The following is a 20,457-nucleotide window of genomic DNA, read 5'->3' as shown; positions in this document are numbered from 1 at the left end:
CTGCCCACTGCCCACGTCCCTCAGTGCCACATCTCTGTAGTCAAACACCTCTAGGGATGGTGTCCCCGCCACCTCCCTGGGCAGCCTGTGCCACTGCACCACCATTCTGCTTGAAAAAGCAGCTTTTCTTAACACCCAACCTGAAATTTCACACCATTGCAGCTCCGCAGTGAGTGCTGCAGATAGCCGGGCCCTGGCAGAGTAGCTCTGGTTGCTGGGGAGAAAAAAAATCACAAGGAGCAATGAAGAATACCTGGTTGATGAGTATCCTGTCATCTTTGACATGCATGCCAGAAATAGAAGGGTGGTTAAGAGGGTGATTGTCAGGAGCACGATTAGAGACCCACCAAGGGAAATGAACGTGAGCTCCCACTGGGAAGTAGCTGAACTCACATTAAAAGGTGATTACAGGTGGGTGATGAACACGGCCTGGCGGTGGCCACTGCCTTCTCTGACACGTGTGTGTGACTGCAGGCTCTACATGCTGGAGCTGCAGTAGCTCCCTGTACTGCCCCAGGTACAGGCTGGGCTGTCTGCTGGCAGACCCCACACTGCTGCCACCACTCACCGTGATGACATGCCATGGCAGCTCACACCACTGCCTCCCAGGCAGCCCCACAGAGGCAGCTGGCAGCATGGAGGAGCTCAGCAGGAGGACACCGGGACACAGGGATGGCCTTGCTGCCACCCACCCGTGGCACAGCGCATTGCCCTCCTCTCCCTGCCCTGCAGGGGCCCACTTGGCGAGCACTCACGGTGCTTCCCAGCACCAGACCATGCGTGGGCCCTTCCTGGCGGCAGGCTCGACCCCGCAGTGCTGATTAGCCCGGCTGGCTGCTGATTGCCAGGAAGCGCTGCTGCTGGGGTCACAGCCACTGTGCTCCAGGAGTGGGGCCAGCATGGACTGTGGGGTGAGCTGGGGTGTGAGAAGCCTGGGCACGGTAAAGGGAAAGGCGCACATGGGAGGTGCACTCTCACCCCCCTGCACTCGCTCAAATCCCGAAGCTGCCTGTTCACTGCAGGGCAGGCAGAAGGACAACCAACACTCTGGGCTGTGTGCTGGATGAACACAGTCCACAAGGTAGGGTGGGACTGTTTAAAGCCTTTTTCTTATGAAGTCTAGTAATGATAAGCCTCCCAGAAAGATGGCATATATCCCCTTGGTACACTTAGGAAGCAAGAGTAAGGCAGGAACAAACACCAGCCTTCAATTACTGTGAAAGCTGATCCTACCTTTTAACATCTCATGTGTAAAAAGGCCACGTCCCACCACATCTTGAGTGAAGCCTCTGCATCATAAGCTTGGCCCACAAGTACTGGAGATAATTCATGCCTCCTTCTGGCTGGTGCAAAAGCTGCCAGCAGCTATTATCTTTCATGCTATCATTTTTTCCCTCTGGAGCTGTAGATTCGGAGATGGTGAGCATAAATCCATGCTGCAGGCACAGCTGATGCTCTCCTCATGCAGCATGTGCTGCAGCTGTGGCATGGCCTGGAAAACAGGAACAGAACCTCGGATCTGCCCAGGTGGGTGCAGCCCAGGCATTGTCCAGCAATGGGCTCTGCACCACTCCTGTGCTTGGGCGACTTAATTTTGCTCTTTGATTTCTATCCAAAGGACAAGAGAAGTGCTGAAATTGCTCTGGGCCATCAGCACAGTCAGCACCACGTCCTCGTTTCTCTCTCCAGCTCTCAAGATTGAACAGTGGAGGTGCTGGCAGGTAATTTCACCTCCCTTCATTCTGAAGGGGGGTAGAAATAGCAGAGGCCTCTGGGATTAGCTGCCCTTTGTGTGAGAAGCACTCATCGCCGCTCACATGGTTCTCTGCAATCTTGTTGTCCATCATCAAACGTTTGTTGAGCGAAGATCTCTGGCCTATCCAGATTTCATCCCTGCTGAGCACAGGTCACGCACTGAGCCTCTGCTCACACCAGTTATGTTTTGCTGTGAGCCGGCTGCTGTGTGCAAGGGCCTATCCTGAATGCACGGCTCCGATAGAACCTGCTTTGTTTGAGCAGGAGAAACCCAGCAGAGAAACCAGTGGAGGGTAACGCTGAGCAGCACAGGAGGGGACCTGGTGCTCTGCGTAGGAGGTGGGATGGGAACAACACAGCTTGCCATGAGAACCTGTGTGAAGCTTTCCTTCCGTGTTGCCCTAACTGTGCTGAGCTGCACTCCAGAGCACTTCCAACAGTTGTTACAGCAGTTTGAGAGGAGAAGGAACCTCCGCCTGGTTTCTTTCCCAGGCAGCAACGAGACTGCATTAAGAATGCTTCAGCATATAAAAACAGACCGCAGGCGAATGGTTTGAGCCTCAACAATGCTTGCAGCTGATAATGTTAATGCTAAGCTTGTGGGACACCGCTCCAACTGCACTTGAGCAAAACGAGGAGGAATATTTGCTTCCAGCTAATTGCCGAGCCTGTATGTTGTGCAAGGAAACAAAGAGCGTTCTAAATAAATTACCATTTGATCTTGAAGGTTGTGCAACAAAACTTCTCAGTTGCCTTCTCTCATCATCAAAAGAATTTGGGATGACAGGGGAGATTTCATGTTTTCGGCTCTGGAAACACAGGCGTGCCCCGGCAAGCTGTCTGTCTGTGTGCCCTGCCATCTGCAGCGCTCTTCTGGCAGTTCCCAGCACAGAGAGGTGTTTCCTGGTGTGCAATGTGGGGCTGCGGGATGGGCGGTGAGCTGGGATGTGGGGAGCACAGCCTCACCTCAACCTGGGACAGCTGCCCTGAGCCGAAGCAGGCAGGTGGGATGGCACTGCACTCAGAGCGGCTCTGGAGCGGACATCCACCGCTGCACACACAACTGTGGTGATTAATTACTTCTGTGCTACCAACCTTGGGATTTAGTCGTTTATCGTTTGCAGCCTCGTTTATCATATCAGCAGAACTGCTGCCCCACGTGCTGCTGCTGCTGCTGTGCTGTGCAGTCCAGGCTGTGCTCATACCCAATGCCACCCCGCACTCAGCTCCGCTTGGCTCCTCATCATGGCCCTGATGCTCTTCCTCTTTATGAGACTTGGTTAAAAATAATGCCGTTTGATCTTCCGTGTGCAAAAGGCATCTGTTCTCTGGAGGCAACATTAGGCAGAAGGAAATTAATTGGGACCGTAACTAAAAGGGGCTCAGTGCTGCGGCACAGCAGGATGCCTGACTGTAGGGCTTCTGCGGGCAACACGAGCTGATCGCCCCGTGCTCCTCAAATCTGGAGCTTGGGGGAAGAAATGTGCCTGTCACTGTTTGAGCTTGGGCCTTGTGCATGAGGAGCTGTGCCCAAGTCCCCTTGCACTGCCCAGCGCCCACTCCCAGCTGCAGAGCAGCAGTGCTGGACAGACATTTCCTTGGTGGGAGCAGGACAGACAGAGCCCTCCTTGCTCCCATCCCACCGCTGTGCTGAGCCCTGGGAACCTCCGGTCAGGCTCACACCCACTCTTGCATCTCCACGAGGCTGTATTTTACAGGCAAGTATGAAGGGTGCTGAGGGTATCAATTATGGTTTTCAAACAACTGATCCGCAAGAAGCCAAGTTATTTCAAGAAGGATAAATGCAGCTGAGACCATCACGTATAATTCACATCTGCCCACAGCATTCCTGCCCTGCTGACTTGAGAGCCCGGTGGCGGCTCCAGCTCCCGTCCTGCCCCAGATGTGATTCAGGGGACAGCAGGGTTCGCATTCCAGCTCCTCTGCTTCCCCAGCATGGGCTGCAGGGACCCTCGGGCAGCAGGGGCTGCAGGATGGCACACAGCAGCACCCCGTGCCTGGGGGAGTGACTTCCAGGTGATGCTGCAGGCACGCACCTGCCTGGCGCTGCTCCTGCCCAGATTTAGCTGACACACATATTCATTAACACTCTGGCACTTGGTTCTGTGACAAGCGTATGACAGCTTTGGCACTCCCTCCTCACCCTGGTGCTATTTAAATGTTCCCCCTATTATTACTCGATAATGCATCCTACTACATATAGCTCTGGAGGGAAGAGGAAGATCAAACACTGTGCATTTTTTTATCACCTTTGTTCTTTGCTGGAAAACCTTCACCGCAGTGATGGCTGGCAAAAGAAACGTAGCAGCATCTGATGAAAAATGTTTGAGGATTACAAGTTTGTGTCTCAAGATAACCCATATCATTGCACTTGCTTTAATAGTGCAATGTCCTCCTCCAGGAACTGAGCTGGATGTCCCGGACATCCCCAGCACCAGAGCCCACAGGTGAGGAACTCCATCCCGTGTGCCTCTGTATTTTTTCTCTACTGCCTCTGGTGCTTAAAAGTGCTCTGAATGAAACTCCCCTATCTCCACAGTGCATACCTGGAGGTATATGTCTTTGCTGTGCTCCTGACCAGCTCCAAGGGAGGGATATGTTCTGAAGGAGGCCCCAAGCCTTTCCATATCTGCAAAACACACTCAGAGAAAGCGCTCAGCAGGAGATAAAGGCCAATTCGCCATGTGTTACCCCATGAGCATGGCTCTGCGTGCAGCCAGTGCCTCGCCTGGCTTTAGGAGCATCACCCTCAGGGTGACAAATCACTGCTGCACGATGGCCGAGCACCTCTGATCTCAGGCACAAACCCTCCAGAGATCAGTGGGTTCTGGCAGCTCTGAACTCCGCTTTGTCTCAGATTTCCTTTCATTTTTATATTGCTGCCCAACAGGCAAAGTGCCTCAATTACCTTTGAAATTTTAGGCACAATGAAGCTAATTCCCGTGCAATATCTCCACGATGTAATTTGCTCAAAGTGCTTCCCCTATTAGCAGCTGCTTGGCAAACAAATAAGTTTCAGAGCAAGTGAAATTCACAAAGCCAACCCTGACAGCATCGAAAAGAATAACAGGAGCAGGCAGCAATTTGTCAGCAGTTAGGATTTAAGCCACGGAGGCTCGTGATGGTAAGAGATGGAGCTGCTATATAACCTGGCTGAAACATCCCCGAGCCAGGTGCCTGTCTGAGGGGAAAGAAAGCATTAAGGGAAACCTCACCGAGCAGAGCAAAGACCTGGCAAAAACCTGCATGCAAAGGAAAAATGCCAGGTGGCATTACTGCCCCAAACACCTCCTTCCTCCCTCCTTCTGTTCCCTCTTGGGGCAGAGTTAAGGTTACCCACCGCTCTCCTGAAGGTGGAGAGGTGGGTAAGAGCCCATCTTGCTGTGCCGCAGAGGGCATTGCGGGCATTGCTGAGGAGGGAGAAATAACAGGTTGGCTTTTTTTGTTATGCAGAGTCAGAAACTGCATCTTAAGGCTGAAGGCTGTTGTTATGTTTTGTGTTATTCTTGGCACGCTGACCGAAGTGCGCTTGGTACGAATAGCAAAGAGCTGAAAAGCAAATATTGTATCCTCTGGGAGCAGCAAGCAGGGGAGGGCTGTTATATTGCTTAATGGATCACCCCCAGCGCCTGTTTGGGTTAGGCTTACAGTAATTGCTCCCTAGGTGAGTTTATACCAACAGTTGATCATTTCAGATGGGAAAGAAGTACAAATGAGTAAGAGAATAAACACTGACAGCGTTACGAAACGCAGAAGAGGCGAGCAACAATCCCATGCAACTCGAGTACGGCTCTGAAAGCAAAGCTGACCGGACAACAGGGGATACTGTTTGCTCTATGCGCAATTCCTCATGCATGCTGAACAACACCAAGTACAGAGAGATGGAGTGCTCTCAGCACTGCCCCGGTTCCAACCCGACAACACGGCTCTGTCCCAGTGTGTGGGGAAATGTGATGGGCTGGGGCATCACATAGGGTTAAGGCTGCAGCCCAGCTCGGCCTGCTGCCCTCATCTCACCAATCAGAGGGACAGCATCTCCCTTATTAAACAGAAGTACAGGTGGAGGAAGCCAGTTACCCCCTGAGCAAGCTGGATGTGCCATTAGTAGGTTCAGCTGTAACTATGCGCCTGTCCCTCTCTTGCACACGTGTGTCTCACACACACACGCACATGGCAGCTCAGTGACCATCCCTTGGGCACACAGACCCAGGATCAGTGGGTTCCAGCCCAGAAAGAGCTTTCTCACACACATGGCTGTATCAGTGCCATCCCTGCTGGCAACCGCCACTCACACACACACACGCTGGGATAAGCACAGAGCCCAAGCAGGGTACAATTTATTGCACCACTCACTCAGAACAGACTGGTGATTAAGCACAGTGATAAGCTACACAGGGCACCGTTTTCATCTGCCCAACAGATATATATCAGCTACTTATTAATCATGATAAAAAGAACACAAAACCTCCCATGGCACAGGACTTCAGTTGTGCCACAGAAAAACAGCAAAGTGTGTTTTATGTTTTGCAGCTTTATTACAGTACAAAAGGTTAAAGTCAAAGCTAGAAAAATGAACCCATTTGTACACGCTCACTGAATGCTTTTAAGACAAGATATGGCAGTAAAGCTTTTATTGCTAAGAAGGACAAGTGGAAGGCTTTAGAGTTCATCTAGCATTCAATTTTTGTTCACAAGTAACACGAATTTAAAGCAGCTTTTCAGTCATTAAAGCCTTCTTGCCTTTCTGGAATGCTGAAAAGAAAGATGACCTGAGGACAGTGTCTGCTCTCAAGACAGAGCAGGCTGATGCTCTGCACGAGTTGCAGAAATGGGCCACCATGATTGCCTAAACAAAACCCAACTGCCTGGCTCTGAAATCTGGCTAACAACGTCGTGCTGCGCAGCACCCACGGAGCCGGCACTCCCTGCAAGGTGCCAAAGCAAGGTCACCCAAAGGCCTGCCAGCTGTCCCTGTGCTCGGGGGCTGCAGCACAGAGGAGCACTGTGCTCTTGTCCCAGGCTGAGCGATGGAGCCAAGCCCAGGCAGTGCCAGCTACCGGACCGAGCCTTCTTCTGGATGGGTGGGACTATATGTAGTGGGAAACCGAACGTTTTAGGGATTGCCAGGGATCAGGGATGTCCCTGGAATGGAACAGACTGGGCTGGCCAGGCTTCAGGAGGGATCACTGGTGTGGCCACCGCAGCCTGTGCAGCCTTGCAGGGATGCCTGCGGTCACAGCTGCTCCTGGAGGACGGGGTGCCCTAATCCTCAGGAATAGGGGTGTTGCAGTTCCCGTGGTAAATTTTGACCTCACCCTCACACCGAAAGTACTGATCAAACACGTCGCTGTATCCGTGCTCCTTCCACCACGTGCAAAGCTGACGGTTCCATGTGCAGTTGAGCACGTGGAAGAGTTCTGGATGCTCCATCCCGACCATGGTGAAGAAATCCTGGTCCCCGAGGTGACCCTTGAAGTGGTACTTCTCCGTGAGCTTCTGCACCATGCTGGGCTCCAGCAGCTGGTTGTAGAGCTTGGAGCGCCTCATGGCTTCCAGGTTGAGGAGCAGCACGCCGCTGTTAAAGCCAGGCAGCCCATCAGGAGGGGGTTCCCCAACCCTGGTCTGGGGGTTCTCGCGGCGGTACTGCCAGAATGTGTGCCTGGGGACAGAGGGGAAACAAGAGTGGGGTCGGTGAGCACAGCTGAAGAGCAGACACCACAGAAAGGCTGGGCAGGCTGGAAATGAGCCCCCCTCCTCCACCCCGCCTGGTGCCTCGTGGCTGCTGCTCTCTGCCTCCCTGCATGGGATACCGTCCAGACCTCAAATCGCTCTTCCTGCTCTCTCCTAAAGCCTCTTCTGTGTGCATCAGCATCCTATGCTGAGTGAACTGGGCACGGGATTGTGTGGCTGCTCACATGGCTGTGCATGGAGAAGAAATCACATCCTACGTTCTTAGGTCAAATGACCACATGTGCCTCACTGCTGCTCAGCTCCAGGTCCCACAGCTCCTCCTGGGCCACGGCCCTCCGGGATGCACACTGCAAATGCCCACCAAGGGAGGTGATCCCTGGTCCTGGCATTCCGCTGCAACACAAGGTGTTTGAGTGAGCTGCACAAAGTAGGTCAGCTCTGTCTGCAGGACAGTCTCAGGCACTGGTGTGCAAGCTGCAAATCTTATCAGCACTTCTTGTTTCTCTCCAGTGCACTGGCAAAAATACTGAACAGAAATGGGCTGAGTACAACAAAAAGAAGTCAGTGGTGTCAGGAGAGCTGCCCTCGCCTCACCTACTGCACCTGCAGCCACTGCTCTCCTCGCAGCCCTGCTGCCCAACAAGCTGGCAACGCTCTGGTTGGTGGAGTGTGACCGCAGCCCCACACCCTGCCTGAGGACATCCACGTGCTTCACAAATGTCACAGCAGAGCTGGCCCCTCTGCGTCTCTCACTGGTGAGACCAGCAGATGGGAAACATCAGGGGCAGAGTTAAACCTGACACTGAGCCAAGGGTTTTTGGTGTCTCTTAAGTATGCACACAGCGTGCATTCTCCACATTGTCTGGTCTCATATATTGAGGTTCAGCCTCCTGGAGACAATCGTCCTTATCTCTGTCAGCCATCAACAGTGGCTGTGCAGGCTGGGGCTGCTGCTGCACAGGGAGGTGAGGAAGAGGAAGGCCTCGCCTTGCCCCAGCACTCACTGTCTCGCCACAGCGTCACCCGCAGCCCCTCCACGTGAGCCCTGTGTGCAGTGCAGGAACCGCTCCCCGGCTCTTCTCACGGCAAGGAGCCATTAAAGCATCCCTCCAGCTCCAGCAGGAACCGCAGGACGGGAGTTCCCTGTGGAACGAGCTCAGCCCCTTCTTGTTCCTGCCAAAAGTGGTCTCGGAGGCCCAGGTTAACACTGTTCCCATGGAGACCTTCAAAGCAGCATCCCCTGAGCACGGCCAGCAGCCTCGTCCTTCCCAGCAGCACACTTTGAAGGCTGCGTGGTGCAGCCCCACGAGCGGTCCAGCCTGAGCACCGCCCTTCCTGCGGGGACATTGTTTGTGCCACACACAATGCAGGGCTTTGCTAGCGGTGATATCGTGGGCTCCGCTCAAACAAAGGCTCTGCTCAGGACAAACATGGAGCAAACCCAGCCGCAGTGGCACGGGGATGGTCAGCTCGGCCCAGCCCATGTGCCAGCACCGCCATGCCCAGCTGCAGCTGGGGGCGAGCTGCTCCCACCTGGCAGCACTGTGCTTCGGGACGGCCAGGAGGGTCATATTTTCAAAATGAGATATCCAATGGCAATACTTTGTTAGCTAAACAAGCACTGCCTTCAGCATCTGCAGTCCTGGGAAGGCTCAGATGCAGCAGCTCTGGCAGGCATGATCTCCACTAGCTGATTTCCAGCTGCCACGAAGAACAGAGTGCTGCGAGTTTAGGAACACACAGAATTAACTCGAGAGGGTGATTCAATTGGGAAAAAATTAGACTACCTCAGTAAGCAGCACAAATATGTCTTTGGCTCCTTCCTCAGCCCCGGGGCAGTGAGCACACCCCACCACAAACAAGCTGTTCCCACTTGCAGGAATTGAATCCATCCCATGTTGTTATCCAAGCAGATTCTGCTGGGGTTGAATCCACCCCACAAATCACCCCCATTCAGAAGGAAGGTCTGCTGCCCCCGAGCAGCATCCTCTGCTAAAAGCCAGAGCTCTTCTCTCACTCCAGCCCTAACACCTTGGGCAAAGCTACATCACATCTTTGCACCTTGCTGTGAAGCTGCCAGGGAGAAACACTGCTGAGGATACAAAGAATACATCAAGCATGTCTGATACCTCGCTGAATTTCTCAGGCACTGACCACAGCCTCCTTGCACCTACACGGAAAACAAGAATTTGATGGTATGTGGTTGGATTTAGCACCCAAAGGTTTAATATGCTTCCAGGCTTGGAAGCTGAACTAATTCAGCTGTAAGAAGATGCAAAGAAATTAGCCTCTGGAACAGCTTAAGAGTCCTGGTGGGTTCTCCTGCACTGGGAAAAATGTAAATCCAAACTCTTCTTGCACTGAGCTGTGCTCAGCTCCAATGCTCAGGGAATCCCAGGGCTGTGCAGAGAGCAGACAGCAAACCTCCTCTGGCCTTCCCTGGGTGCCCACGGTCTGGAGCCCTGATCAGGTGTCACCACGAGGGGCTGGGAGGCAGCAGTGAGCAATGAGTGATCCTGGTGGAAAAAGTGGTTCTATTAATGACGTCAGCTTTGAACACAGCTTTAGTTTTCTGAGAAATAAAGGCAGGAGAACCAGAACTGTAACATGCCATTCCTTCCTTACCATCTTCCATTCAGATGCTTCAGATTCAGAACTCTGAAATTTCTTATTTCATTCAGGGTGTTTACGCCATTCCCTTTCATCTGATTCAGGATGGAATGGGCTTTTGAAAGCGCCAGTTTCCCCTGGAAGGAAGGCTCAGCTTTGAACAGCTGCTTCCAGGCCTCCTGGGGAGGGGGAGCAGAGCGCCTGCTGTGGGCTCACTGCTTCACTGGGAGAGTGCAGTCCTGAGAGGGAGGTGCCTTTCCAGCTCCAGAGCATTGGAACGGATCATTTGCTGTGCATTTTTAATTCCAAAAACACACACTGCTTGCAGTGGGACAAAATTACATCCCCTGCAAGTTGCTGGCTGCAAGAGGAGAGCGCCACGACCCCCAGCACCACCCCACTGCAAACTGCAGCTTCCCAGCCGAGAGCAGGAGAGCAGATCTGTATCAAATGACTCAAGTTTTGAGCAATGCCATTCCCCAGTGGATTACCCCATGATGGCTAATCCAGGTAACAACGCAGGGAGAGGAGACAGACAAACAAGCAGCAATTGTTCCAGTGCTTCCTCCCAGCCCCAGCCAGGCTGACACAAAAGCCGTGCTCTGCCTCACAGCATGCAGGCGGCACAGCACGGTGGGATGGGGAGCAATGGGGCCCCTGGGGAAGTGGGGCTGCAGGATACGAGGAGCACAGCACGGTGCGGAAGGACACTGCCTGCAGCACCGTGCTGTCCTTCCCTGTGCTGGGGCCAAGGAAGGGAAAGGTGTTCTGGCAGGGCTGCTGTCAGCATTCCTTCAGCCTGAATTCACTTAGCTTTTGTTCTTCTAACGGTGGCTTTCCCATTGTTCTGTTGTCTGCTTTAGGGACCAGGGCTTGTGCTGTGCAAACAGCCCCTGTGAGAAGGGGCTGCAGGCACTGCTGGCTGCTACAACCTGTCCCCTGCTGGTGCTGGGGACCACCTGTGATCTTCCTTGGGCTGTATTCTGCATAAAGTTCCCTGTGGGAAATGAGTCTGCAGGTGTTTTTAAATGGGGAAAGCACACATGGAAACATCTTGGTGCTTCTGGAAAAAACGTGTTAGCAGGTGCTCGGCAACAATGGGACAAGCTGTGTAAAACACACAGCTCTCCCAGCACACAGGAAAGGCAGCTGGCAGTGCATCACGAGACCCACGTGGCAGGATGGTACCAGCCCAGGGCAGGGCTGGCACAGCAGCAGGATGGATGGTGTGTGAGGGATGGGACTCGCAGGGCTGCTCTGTGAGAAGACCCCAATGTGGCACAAGGCAGAGCTGGGGCCATCAGTGAGCACAAAGCTACCAGTGGTGCTGGCGCTGGGGCTCCACGTGCCCACCCAGCTGCAGCACTTCTGGCCTTGGCAATTTGTTGCTTATGCCCCCAGCAGAGCAGCTTCCAGCTAAGGCAGGAAGGCAGCCCAGAAACTCCAGCCACCTCGGGGATGAAAAGCAGCAGGAAACTGCTGGAGGAGGGGAGAGAAAAGGAAGAGAAGGCATTTCAGGCTTTTGTTAACCATTGGGCTGACCACGGTCCCTCCAGAAGGGAGGGGAAAAGTCCTTCCAAATGCGACCCCGTGCCCCTGACACTGACACAGTGCGGGGCTGTGGCTGCCGGCGTCCATCTGCAGCCTGATGCCCTGGGCTGCACGGAGAGGTCGTGCTTTGAGGCGCTTTTTATAAACAGAGCCCGCGTGTGCTAGGAAACATCTGGAGAGCAGCACTTCCAAGCATTCAAACACGGGGTCCAGATAAAAAACACTTCCACCAGGACTTCCCCTGCTGGCCCAGCACACACTCCTGCGGTCCGGCCCCCCGTGCAGATGGCCTCCCCTGCCACCAGCCTTGACAAGGCAGCCTTCAAAGCAAGGTCACAAAGCAGCGGACACTGCCATGAAGCCAAGGCATCACCCAGCCTGGGTGCCTGAGGTACTGACTCCTTTGGTTATGGGACTAAAGGCCTCCTTAACCAAATGTGGGGAGGTTTCATCTGCAGCAAGCATGGCTGCAGCAGCCACTCACAGCATGCTGTGCTGCAGGACACGGCCCAAGCTCTGTCCCCAGTGCAGTAACAGAACAAGAGCATCGGTGCAGCATCACCAAAGCCACAGGGCACCAGAACAGATCCTGCCCTCAGGGGCTCTGTACCATGCTGGGTAAAGGTTCTTCCCTGGCTCACGCAGCCCACAAACAGTGCACGTGTACCTGTACAAAAAGGGAGATGCTCACAGAGCTGCAGCCCTGCCACACCAGCTAAAAGAACAAGTGTGAAATCTTGTTACTTCTAACTATGCAAAGACTGCAAGAGTAAGAGGTCAAGCCTTCCTAAAGGAGCCCAGTTTCTGCCATTTCAGCTGCAAACTGGGTAACACCAAGTGCAAATGGCAATGCTGTTTGAGCAGAGCCAGCCCTTTGAACACTACTTGCTCCTGAGCAGACAGATGTGCCTTTAATGCATCACCACTTCTGCACAGAATTGCCACCTCCCTCCTGGTTGGTGGTGCCGCTGTCCCTTAATGCCAATCAGAGGCACTTTTCCCATATCGTTCTCTTCAAGAAGAGAGAGCGTGGCCAAGAAACCTCTCTGTGACCTCCCTCCTGCTCTTTGATACGCAGAACAGCCCCACAGCCCCTTCTGCAACAAAGGATGCTTCCCTTCCCCTTCGGGGCACTGCCAGCACAAGCAGTCCTGCTGAAGGTTTTGTAACAAAGTGCCCTTTGTTGCTAATTGCTGATTTCCCATGTGCAAATGCTAAACCCTTTAAGGAGCTGAGGAGACAGGTTCAGTACCAGCCTGGTCCAGAGCGCCTTAGCTAAAGCTGAGCAGCTTGTGTAACCAGGAAATCCTAGCTTCACTGCCATGCAATACAGCTCATACAGGGATGTGCCACAGGGCCCAGCACTCGGGGCACTGCCTGGGTGCTCCCAGCCTTCCATCCAGTCCATAGCTCTCCATCAACAGTCCTCACCTGGAAACAATGACAAAGTGAAGGACTGAGTACCTAAGTGAGACTCCAGTAATCCCCTGATAAATCTCTCCCGTAGCACACAGATGATGCCTGTACATCAGCGGCCTCTATCAGAATGCAGTCGGCATGCCGAGCGTTTACAAGGCTGTATTTGAAGCAGGAAATCGATGCTGGGTGATTACACTCCTGCATAGACTTAGCAGTCTGAAAATGGCCTTGCTTAAATGGCTGATTAGTAACAACTTGTGAACACGGGTCATTATTTGGTGATTAACAGAAGCAAGTGCAGTGCATTTTGCTACCAACATGTGAAGCACATGCTGCCCTGCTTGGGGTGCTGCTGGCCAGAAACAGACCACTGCAGCCTGCCTGCACAGAAAGGGGCTGTCTCTGAGCCCCAGGGAGCCAGGGGCACCGAGGGACCCTTGTGAGGACACTGCCAAGCAGACCGCCTGGAGCTGGCCCTGTGCCATTCCATTCCAGAAACATCTCAGCTATGCAGCAGAGCCTCTCAATTTCCTGCTTTTTGTTTGTTTGTTCCTCTATCAAAGGGCTTCAGTTCCTTGGATATTCCTTCTCCACTAAACACCGGTGAGAAGCTTGTAGATGCAGCTTGGCATCAGGCTGTGGCAGCCAGAGCAGCCACATCCAGTTCACCATCTGCTGAGACCCTGCAGGCATTATGTCCCTGCTCCCTGCAGCACTGCAAAGCCTTGAGGTGCACAGATCACAAATACCTGTACCATGCAAACCTGCTCTGCTACACTTCACTACAGAATGAAATGCCTGTGCTTGCAGCAAACAACAGAGCAGCCCTTGGCCAAGTCACCTTGGAGCTCTGAACAGTGCTCTCCTCCTTTCCAAGTCCTCAGCACTGCATGCAAAAACCCCATTCATACCGCCAGGCACCAGCAGGTTCCCATGGGAGAAGTGGACAGCCTGGGGGTGATTCTATGCTGGATGGTGGCAGCTGCTGCACCTAAAAAGAAGAGCTGGAAGGCTGAAGGAGTGTGGAGCTGCAGGGACACACCAGGTGAGTCTCAGAGGCCATTTTTGAAAATCCTATGGCAAGTGCAGGAAGTTCCTGCAGCAGGACACTGTATCCCCAGAAGTAGGAAGCTACCCTGGCTAAGGGAGTACAGGCAATGACCACAGTCCCTGCTGGGGGGGATGGCCCATCCTTGTTCTTTCTGATCTCTGCTCAGCTGAGTGCGCTCCTGCAGGTAGGCACTCCAGTGGGAAGGGACGGATGCCAGTGGTGTGATAGTTACCTCTAGACACTGAACCTGAGACATTCAGGAGTAGAAACTGAGAAACCCAGGAGCTGAAGACAAGTACAGATCAAGTAACCTCTGTGCACTCGCCTGACACACTCTGGTCATGTGTGTGATGACCAACAAAAATCCTACAGCAAAACTGCAGCGAAGTTCTCAGCCAGGGAAGAATGAGAAGCAAGGCCCCGGCTTTGGAGAATCCCAGCTGCCTTACCCAGTCACACAAGTATTGTGGTTGTTGAAAAAAGGGACTGTAACACTCAGTATCTCAAAAGGGACTATAATAGTGCTAACATTATTAATAGCATTCATGCTAATCGATGCACATTTGTGGTTGTTAGATCTTGCCAAATTTATTCATTGCTTTTAAGAGACATTGCAAGTTCAGTTGGCAAGAGGAGTAAGTGAGACGGGTCCTACATATTCATGATGTGCACAGATGTATGCAATGAAAACCTCTGCCTTCTTGGATTTCAGATATCAGAAAGTAATGCTGAATTCCTTAAATCAATTCTGCTGCCAATTCTTTGCAGGTTCTGCTTGTTCTGTAATTTTGGCTTTTTCTTGGTAGCAATTGCCAAAGAATTCCTAGAATTGTTTCCCCCTCACATCAAGCTACTTGCTACAGATCAATTCAATCCTCTAAATGGTTTAAAACCCAAAGTGCAGTGGGTTCTTGGCTCTGCCTCCCAGCTGTGAGCAGGCTGCCGGCAGCACAGGCGTCACTGTGCCTGGCAGAACACAGAAAGGCAAATTGCTGCCTTCTCCAACAGGACTGAGAAAGGCAGAGCTCCCTGCTCCCCAGGGGAAAAGCAGCTGGAAAAGAGAAAAGCCTCCAGCTTGGGGCAGCCTGCCTGTATGAGGGGACCTTGGAGCCAGGAGAGAAGGCAGGCAGGAGGAGCTGCCCTCTGGAGATGATTATTTCCTTATTCAGAAGGCTTGATCCCAAGCAGCCCTCCCGCACTCTGCTACAACTCCTCTCTGGCTTTACTTGGTGACTATTTTCACGCAGCTGTGAAGCCCTAAATATCACAAACACCACCACCACTCTAATTGACATGTAGGGAATTCAGCAGCTCCACCTTGCTGGCAGCTGTCAACTCTGCTTTTACTTTTTAAATCCAGAGAGAGGGTACAGGATGTACTGTCTCATCACAGACATTTATCAGCCCAGTTTGGCTGCAGGATCAGCATTAGACTGCTCGCAGCCCAGGCTAACTCTTTTTCTCCTCTAAACATTTGACAAACTGACTTAATCCAGCTGCTACTAAGCTTCTAGTAAACATTAAACACTAAAGGCAGCAGGCTCCATGGTAATGGATGTCTGAGGGCTATTTTACCCCTTCTTGAGGCTTTTGGTTGAGCTCTGGTTACCTTCTGGGTTATTCGTGTGGCTGTAAACCCATCTGGCTTGTAGGAGTGACAGGCTTCCCCACTCTCCAGCAGCAAAAGGGGCTGTGGTGTGGGCAGAGTGATCAGACCCTGATAGATGCAAGCACACACAGAAGAGAACAACCAAGACCTGTGAGACTGAGCACACAACGCAGCTACAGCAGCTCCTGCATGACCACAGTACGAAAAAACACTTCTCACCCCTCTGACTCCAATGAAAAAACACCCTATTTGAGCTCTCCCTAGGTTTTAGGCAGAAGCAAAGACAAACGACCTTGCAGCTATAAAAGGACTCAAGTGTCAGTCCTTTGTAGTCAGTAGGTGTCCTTTGATGTAGACATTCTTTCCTGCAAGAAAAACTTCTTTAATTTCCAGCATTGCTGATTTCCAAGATGCCTTTGTCTTCAATATCTTTTTGTCATCAGGGCCAGCAGTGGTAATCTCACCAAGGAAAAGAAATGGAGACAGCAGGGACCTCCCCAGCCCCTTGGACATGGAAAGGTCTGAGACCTTTCAAGAGGCAGCAGAACCCAATAGTCCCTCCCAGGCTATGCCAAGTGGGGACCTCAGCATCTCGGCTGCTGGGACATTTGCAGCACCAGCTCCCAGAGACAAACTACATCCATGGGCCACCCTGCTGCCCCCTGGCTGGACATCCCCACTGGCTGAAGTGAAGAGGCTGGGATGGCCATTGCATGAGAGCGAGGAGCCTGGCTGGTGTGCTGATCTGGTGTCAGTCTGAGGCTGCTGAGAGCTGCAGTGTCATCACTAGTACTGTCCTGCTTCATCTCAAGTGCCAGCAGGGTGATCTACAACCAGGAAATTCAACAGGAATCAGGTTCAAGCTTTCTGTAATCGGAGAGTCTGAAGAACATTTCTGGGAGTGCCACAATGGTTCCCAGCTCCATTTCAGCAGCAGTGCTGCTTTGACACTGCAGGGTTTTTCCCTGAGACCTGCCAGCACCCAGCCACCACACCCAGGGACAAGTGCTGAGCCCAGGGCTGGCAGGAGGCCCTGGGGGGGGGGGCACAGGGTGGGGAGGAGGGGGACAGTCTGCAGCAGCACCCCCATTCAGGAGCCTTGGCTGTGTCTCAATAGAGACCTCTGCTGTACCTGTGGGACAGCCCCAAACCCAGCTGCTGCCGCCCATGTCCCTGCAGACCCTACCTTCTCAGGGGTCCCGTGTGTGCTGCCAGGCTGCTCTTCAGACCACAAGCACATCTGGTACATGTCCTGGGGACAGTGACTTGCTTGTCCATCTGACAACCTGCTGGCATGATGCATATGCAACATCTGCCTGTATGTTTCTTAGCAGGGCTGCCAACACCAGAGCACAAGAGAGTCTGGGTTTCAAAATTTGTTCAGAATCTGGCATTGAAGCCCCAGAACAACATAAATATTTAAGAAGAGCATCATCACCTGCCCTTTGCAGTCTGGTGAGCAGGTCGCTGCCAACATGCTTCAGTAGCTGAAATGCTGCAGGGGACAACAGGATTTTAAATTAAGATTATGACTGTGCAGAAGCACTTCCTTGCATAGAAAGCCTTTTGGATCAGACAAACATCAGATGCAGATTTTAATCTCTCCACCAAAACTTCCCTCATCGAAGAATGAGGTCCCAGTTCTGGCCACAGCCAGGATCCCATGCAGGCAGACACAAGAGCAGCTGTCTGCTAGTGCTGTAAAGACACTGTCTGCATCCTGAGAGGGAGCAGGAGTCAGATGAAAGCTTGCAGACATCCAGGAGCCTAGAGCACCACACCACCACGATCAATGACTCCTTTGGAACAGGGCACAATTGCAGGTACTCAGCCCCTTGCAGGCTGAAGCTCTGCCTCTGCAACAACTAAATCCTAGCATGTGCATTGCAAGAGGGCCAGGAGATCTCTTTGCTCACAGAAACACATTTGTCCAAGACAAACAGCACCCGGGCATTGTTTCAGCATGAGTCAACTGAATGGAAACACTCCAGTGCCATCCTGTTTTGCTGTCTGGAGGTTTCCCCTACCTCCAGGATGTGCTGGCAGGCTCTGGGACATTTCCTATCTGCTGTTCTCTTGCTGCCCTGTTTCCTGTAAGCATTTGCATCCCGTGCTGTGTGGAGCCCTGTCCCAGAAGTGAAGCACTGTGCAAGTCCCAGCCACTGCCTGGAAAGCACAGCGTGCACTGGCAGCAAGCAGGCAGCTGGATAGAACAGAATTGCTTCTCAGAAGGCGCTGTATCATTCACACAAAAAATGCCTCAGTGTACCCAACTACATCCTCTGGTGGGCCAAATAGGTAACAAGCATTAAGACTGAGCATCAACCAGTGACCCAATTGATCTCTGTTCATCTTCCCATCACTATGTAAGGCATGGGAAGAAGGCACACTGCCCTTTTACAGGCAGGAAATGGCTCACCAAGGCCCGGAGGTGTCAGTCCAATGCTCCGTCAGCAGCAACAGCTCAGGGAAGCTCTGAGTTCCTGCACAAGCAGGGGAAGGTGTCACACAAGAAGAGCTGGGTACACAGAAAGCTGCATAAGTGGGAAGGGAAAAATGTAGGTACCAAGAGCCCAGCAGTGCTCCCCCACATCCTGGCTGATGCTCCCAACATGCATGGTAAATCACAGGGCTGGAGCTGGCACCTCTGCTTCACACCTAGGGCATGTTTTTATCTTGCTGGAAGTGTAAAAATTCCAGAGCTTTACAGAGTCACTCACGCCTTGTCAGCTCGCTTTGCTGTCTAGAAGCCCTTGGAGGAAGGAGGTGTGAGCCCCCGGTGCAGAGGTCCTGTGGGGGGGAGGCTCGCCCCTCCCAGGGTGACCTGCTGACACGAAATACCAGGGACTTGTTTGCACATGGAGAACAAAACACCACAACAAGGAAAACACAACATAGCCCAAAGTGACCCAGAACATCAAAACTGCACCGAAAGAACGTTTAGCCCCAAAACATAGCCTGGGAGGGCTGTTATTCCTGGGCTCATTTGTACCCCCTGCTTGCAACAAGGGTCGGGGAGCACAGGGTCAACTCAGGTCAGGTATTTGCTAACAACATGGCTCAGCCCTGCCTTGTCCGTGCTGTGCTGCAGGCCTCCCCCTCAGTCAAGCACCCTGCAGCTTAACTCTGCACCCCCAGGGTTACCCTTTGTACATCCCAGGAGCTGGCCATCATCCCCACTCAATAACATACGGAAATAATACAAGGCTGATCCGTGCACAGGCAGAAACATGGAGCAATAACACCTCAGACTAATTGCAGGCAAACAGATGCTTACTTTACCCCGCTTGCTTAACTCTTACAAGCAATGCTGCTAACAAATGGGACCTACCCTGTTGGGCAAGGCATGCTTAAGCTCACAATCCGACACAGCCCCACTGTAGTGCTCAGCTGCAGCTGTTCTCTGTATTCTACTTTAAGCTCTAACAATTGGATGTAATTAGCTGGGACTGGATTTACCATTCTGGGCACCAAAATCCTGCCAGGGGACCCAAAGCGGATACAGGAGCCCTCTGTGCTCTGGGTGTGGTGCTGCACTGTGGAGCACTCAGTACCTGACGTCCATTGGTTCTAGCTCACTGCCAAGCCCACAAGCCAGGAGGAGCACAGAGATGTCATCTTCTTCTTTCTGAAGTAGGAACAACCAGAAATGCTCTCCTGAGCATGCTGATTATTTGGCTTGGGCTTCTAGGAAATGACTGATGGTGATGAACATGGGACACCAGCAGCGGCGCAAGGCTCTCAGAATGGAGACGCCAGGATGAAACTCATATCCCAGTAACATCCTCCCACAGGGCCCCATCTACCCCCATTCTGCACAGCTCAGTGCAGAGGGATGGCTCTCAGTTTTGCAAGCAGGCTGTCCCACACCAGGCCTACAGAGGAGCACACTGCATCTTCTGCTAAATCACATTTGCTCCAAGCTCAGCCCTTGCCCAAGAGTTATGGTGAATATGTCCTAGGAGGTTCACTTATTGATCTCATTACTGGGGCTTCCAGTAAGGAAAGAAAAGACAGAGATAGCTCTTAAGCTTTTTTATCTTTCTCTGAGAACATTTCCATTAGGATTAGCAAATCTAGCCGAGCCATCTCAGACACTCAAACTCAGCTCAGCTGAAAAGTCATTAAGGCACCCTGAGTTCATGATCTGACTCACTCTGGATTGAAATAAAACTGAGGTTCATCCTTGGAACAACACATGTTAAAACAAATTCTTTAAGTAACAGCCTGAAAATACCTGATCCCACTCAGCACAGCACCTGCTCAAATATGAACCTTTCTCCTGTCGTACTCTTTGAGGCCCAGAACATCCTGTGATGTTTGAAGATTACTTCACATTCACCCACCCCTCTAACTCAGTCTTACTGTGCTGCATGTGGCTGCACAGAGACAAGATGAGTGGCAGCAGGTGGAGTTAATAAGAGGCACCACGCTGGGGCAGAAGGCTGTGCCCGACTTCTGCTACAGACGTCCTCTGGCAGAAAAACAGAGTGTGAGCCATTAGGAGCCACACCAGCCCGTGCAGGGCACTGCAGCTCCCAGCAGCCCTAGGAGACCCCCTTCACCTCTCACTGATTCTGCCAAGTATCTGTGTGTGAACAGAAAATCCCCCTCCAGATCTCCTAGTTGGGGTTTTGTCTAGCGCACGTCTCACACCAGACACAGACAGCACTAAATAAACCCTCGAGCACAGCTGGAACGAATCCACCGTGAGCACATTCAGAAAGCAGGCAGCCTGCCTCTGCCAGGC

General features: G+C 52.5%; 1 protein-coding gene across 1 annotated transcript in view; it reads right to left on the bottom strand.

The window, feature by feature from the left end:
- Nucleotides 1–6,086: 6,086 nt before the first annotated feature.
- Nucleotides 6,087–20,457, bottom strand: part of XXYLT1 (xyloside xylosyltransferase 1) — a 33,912-nt gene continuing 19,541 nt past the window's right edge. Inside the window, exon 4 of the mRNA XM_072344441.1 lies at nucleotides 6,087–7,435. Within this exon, the coding sequence (XP_072200542.1) occupies nucleotides 7,039–7,435 (397 nt within the window). The 3' untranslated portion in view covers nucleotides 6,087–7,038. The remainder of the gene's footprint in view (nucleotides 7,436–20,457) is intronic.

This window comes from Excalfactoria chinensis, chromosome 9 (genome assembly GCF_039878825.1).
Source record: "Excalfactoria chinensis isolate bCotChi1 chromosome 9, bCotChi1.hap2, whole genome shotgun sequence".
Taxonomy (NCBI): Eukaryota; Metazoa; Chordata; class Aves; order Galliformes; family Phasianidae; genus Excalfactoria; species Excalfactoria chinensis.
The sequence above is the reverse complement of the archived record's forward strand: the minus strand, read 5'-3'. Positions and strand labels throughout refer to the sequence as shown.